The 3,594-nt window shown below is 64.5% G+C and overlaps 1 protein-coding gene across 1 annotated transcript; it reads left to right on the top strand.

Moving 5' to 3' along the window:
- Positions 1-580: 580 nt before the first annotated feature.
- Positions 581-3,365, top strand: LOC141725904 (class II histocompatibility antigen, B-L beta chain-like). Its single transcript, XM_074530069.1, has 4 exons — positions 581-843; positions 1,294-1,563; positions 2,460-2,744; positions 3,085-3,365. Exons 1-4 carry the CDS (start codon positions 759-761, stop codon positions 3,285-3,287), a joined length of 843 nt encoding a protein of 280 aa, XP_074386170.1. The 5' UTR covers positions 581-758; the 3' UTR covers positions 3,288-3,365.
- Positions 3,366-3,594: the final 229 nt, after the last annotated feature.

Below are 3,594 nucleotides of genomic sequence, written 5' to 3' on the forward strand. Positions count from 1 at the left end.
ACTGCTAAACCACCCTTCCATCCTGCAGGGGCCTTCACCTCCCTTCTCTGTCCAAGGCCCGGCTCCCCTCACCCGGCCGCATGGCTTCCCCTCCTGCACCCAGTCCGCAGCCAGGCAGGGCAGCTCTGAACCTTTCACCCACCGGAACCAAGAGAGCTTCCCCTGGGACTTCTCTGCTTTTAACCCCCTGTGTGCTCAGAGGTGAATCCATGTCCGCAGTGGCCACACCAGGTGCCAATATTCAAATCTGAGGACTTATTGGTTTGACCTATTCGTTTGATAAAACCACACATTGGTTTGATCCCAAAAAACTCACTTCCTTTTCAAACCAGGACAGCGGGACAAAGGGATCGGAACAGAAAATCCTGAACGAGCTCAGTAACAAAAAAATAGGGGTTAAATGTGAAATGAGCGGCTCTGATTGACTGGTCCAGCACAGCCCGCGTCTCTCCATCCCCGCCCCCACCTGCCCAGAGCCCCAAGGTTCTCCCTCCCCAAAAACCCCCCAGCCCGGGGCTGCAGCGTCCCGGAAAGGCCTCAGCCAATGGCAGCGCGGGCTGAAGGCAGCTTAGCCAATGAGAGCTCGGAGCGTTGGATTTCCTCATCGGTTGCCGGGCAGAGCCCGTGGCCGATCGCTCCCCAGAAGCGGCGGCAGCCAATGAGAGCGCGCGGCCCTGCCGAGCCCGCCCTGCTCCGGACTGGCGCTCCCAGCGCAGCGCGGCTGCTTTGGGGCTGCTGCTCCCTGCCCGGCCCCGGCCATGGGGCGAGGGGCGGCAGCTGGGGCCCTGCTGGTGGCACTGGTGGTGCTGGGAGCCCCCCCGGCTGCGGGCGCGGAGCTCTCGGGTGAGCGGGGGGGCGGGAGACGCTGGGACAGGGGGGGAGAAGGGGGAAAAGGGGGCAAAGGGGGGAGCCCGGAATCGAGGGGGAGCAGGAGGGGACACCCCAAAGGGAGAGCGGGAGGGGCTGAGGGGTGGGGGAGGGGTGGGAGAGGGTGGGGGAGGGGGTAAAAGGGGAGGTGGCACACCATATCTGAGCGGGAGGGGTCTGGGGTTTGGGGAATTTGTGGGAAAATGGGGATTAGGGACCTAAAATTGATTTTGGTGCGGCCGGAGTGGGAGGGGAGAGGATGTGGAAGGGGAAATGGGGGAAGGGTGGCAAAGAGGAAGCGGCAGCGCGGGCAGGAGGGTCCCATGGAGGCCGTGGCGCACAGGGGGTGCGGAGCGGGGAATCCAGGGTGGCCCCCGGAGCTCTGGGGGTGCTGGGCCCCACCCGAGCTGTGTGCTGCACTTACAGCGGTGTTCCTGCACATGGGAAAGCGGGAATGTTACTTCATTAACGGCACGCAGAAGATAAGGTCCGTGGAGAGGCTCATCTACAATCGGGAGCAGCACCTGGTGTACGACAGCGACGTGGGGCTGTACGTGGCGTTCAACCCGTATGGGGCGATGAATGCCAGGCGTTTAAACAACGACCCGATGTGGCTGGAGTACCAACGGACTTCGGGGGAGTGGTTCTGCAGAGTCTGGTACGAGGGGTCCACCCCGTTCATCACGGAGCGCCGAGGTGAGCGCGGGGCCGAGCGTGTCCCCTCGGGCCCTGCTCTGCCAATGACCCTGAAGCCCCTCAAAATCTCCCTGGGAATCGCCCTAGAGCCCTCAGCCCTCCTTGTGCCCATCCCCGGGGCCCCTTGTCGCCCTCAGTGACCCGCTTATCCCTCCCAGTGCCCCCCTGCACGTCCATTTCAGCGACGCGTAAAGCTGACGCTTTTTAGCTAATCAGATGGCGTCTCTCTGATGACTCATCTGTTGCCAGGCAGACCTTCAGCGCCGAGTGCCCCGAGCTGGACTCGGCCTCCCAGTGCGGCGCACTCCATCCCAGTTCCATGAAAGTTCCTCCAAGGCCGTCCCACTCCCTCCCAGTCCATCCCAAGATCCCTCCCAGTGCCTTCTCAGTCCCTCCCACTTCTACTCAGGTCATTCCTTGTCCATTCCCAGTTCATTCCCAGATCACAATCCTCAATCCCTTCGCCCCTCACCCCTTCCCATTTCTCTCAATGCCGCCCCAGTCCCTCCCAGTCCTTCCGAGTTCCACCCAGCCCCTCCAAGTTAATTTCCAGTCAATCCCAGTTAATTGCCAGTTCATTCCCAGACCTCCACCCTCTCTCCAACTACTCCCCATCCCCTCCCACCTCTCTCAGTGCCACTAATCTCCCTCCCAGTCTATTTCTAGTGCCTCCCAGTATATTCCCAGTCCATTCCAGTCCCTTCCAGTCCATCCCCAGTCTCTCCCACTCCATCCCAGTCCATCCCCAGTCCCTCCAACTCCATCCCCAGTCCCTTGCCAGTCCCTCCCAGTCCACTCCCATTCCCTCTCCAGCCCACCCCAGTCCTCCCTTCTCTTTCCCAGTGTCCCCCAGCTGATCCCAGTGTGTCCTCGCTCTCTCTCTCGCTCTCTCCCAGTGCCCGCCAGGGTGTCCATCTCGCTGGTGCCCCCCTCGAGCTCCCAGCCCGGCCCCGGCCGCCTGCTCTGCTCCGTGATGGATTTCTACCCTGCTGCCATCCAGGTGAGGTGGTTCCAGGGCCAGCAGGAGCTCTCGGAGCACGTGGTGGCCACCGACGTGGTCCCCAACGGGGACTGGACCTACCAGCTGCTGGTGCTGCTGGAAACCCCCCCCCGGTGCGGGCTCAACTACAGCTGCCAGGTGGAGCACGTCAGCCTGGAGCAGCCCCTGAGGCGGCACTGGGGTACGGGGGAGCCCCTGGGGGCGCTGGCAGAGCCACTGGGCTGTGCTGGGAGGCACTGGGAGGGAGCTGGAGAGAGCCGGGCTGGAAGTGGGAGAGAGGCTGGGGGCAGGGCAAGGGCTGGGAAGGGGTTTGGGGGGGTCCTGGTGGGCACTGGGAGGGAGTTTGGGGGTGCTGGGTGTGACTGGGAGGGAGTTTGGGGGCGCTGAGTGCAAAGGGCAGGGGGTTTGGAGGATGCTGGATGCGACTGGGAGGAACTGGAATGAGACTGGAGGGGGCCCTGGGAGGGCCTCGGGGTGTCGGTGAGAGGTTTTGGGGGTGCTGAGCCCTGCGGATCCCCCAGAGATGCCGCCGGACGCCGCCCGCAGCAAGATGCTGACGGGCATCTTGGGCTTCGTCTTCCTGGCGCTGGGGCTCGGCTTCTCCCTGCGCAAGAAGGTCAGGGCCGGTGCCGGGGGTGGCGTCCCCGCCGTGGCGGAGCGGGTGCGCTCCTGCTGGGCCCGCAGCCCGGTGTCACCCCCTTTTCTCTGCCCACAGAGCTCCTGAGCCGGCGGCGGCCGCAGCCCCTCCCCGTGGGCTCAGGCCCGGCCGGGACCCCCCGCTCCGTCCCCGCTCCGCTGATTTTGGGGGGGGGTCCCGTGTCCCCCCCAGCCCCGCCGGCGCTCTGCCCCCGCCCAGTGCCTGCTCCCAGTGCTCCCAATAAAGCTTCCCAGTTGGGCCCGGGACCGTTTATTGGGGGGCGATGGGGAGGGGTTTGGGGTGGGGCGATGGGCCGGATTTGGGTAAAGGGAGGGGGACAAAGGGTGGGGGCTGGGCCCGGGGTAGCGGGAGGAGGAAGAGGACGAAAAAGAAG

Source organism: Zonotrichia albicollis, chromosome 31 (genome assembly GCF_047830755.1).
Source record: "Zonotrichia albicollis isolate bZonAlb1 chromosome 31, bZonAlb1.hap1, whole genome shotgun sequence".
NCBI classification, from domain to species: domain Eukaryota; kingdom Metazoa; phylum Chordata; class Aves; order Passeriformes; family Passerellidae; genus Zonotrichia; species Zonotrichia albicollis.

What these genes read in the sequence shown, in the direction of transcription:
- LOC141725904 (XM_074530069.1), top strand. Translation starts at nt 759, where the DNA reads ATGGGGCGAGGGGCGGCAGCTGGGGCCCTGCTGGTGGCACTGGTGGTG. An exon ending in TGCGGGCGCGGAGCTCTCGG is followed by an intron (nt 844 to 1,293) that starts GTGAGCGGGGGG and finishes CTGCACTTACAG; the next exon opens with CGGTGTTCCTGCACATGGGA. An exon ending in GTTCATCACGGAGCGCCGAG is followed by an intron (nt 1,564 to 2,459) that starts GTGAGCGCGGGG and finishes GCTCTCTCCCAG; the next exon opens with TGCCCGCCAGGGTGTCCATC.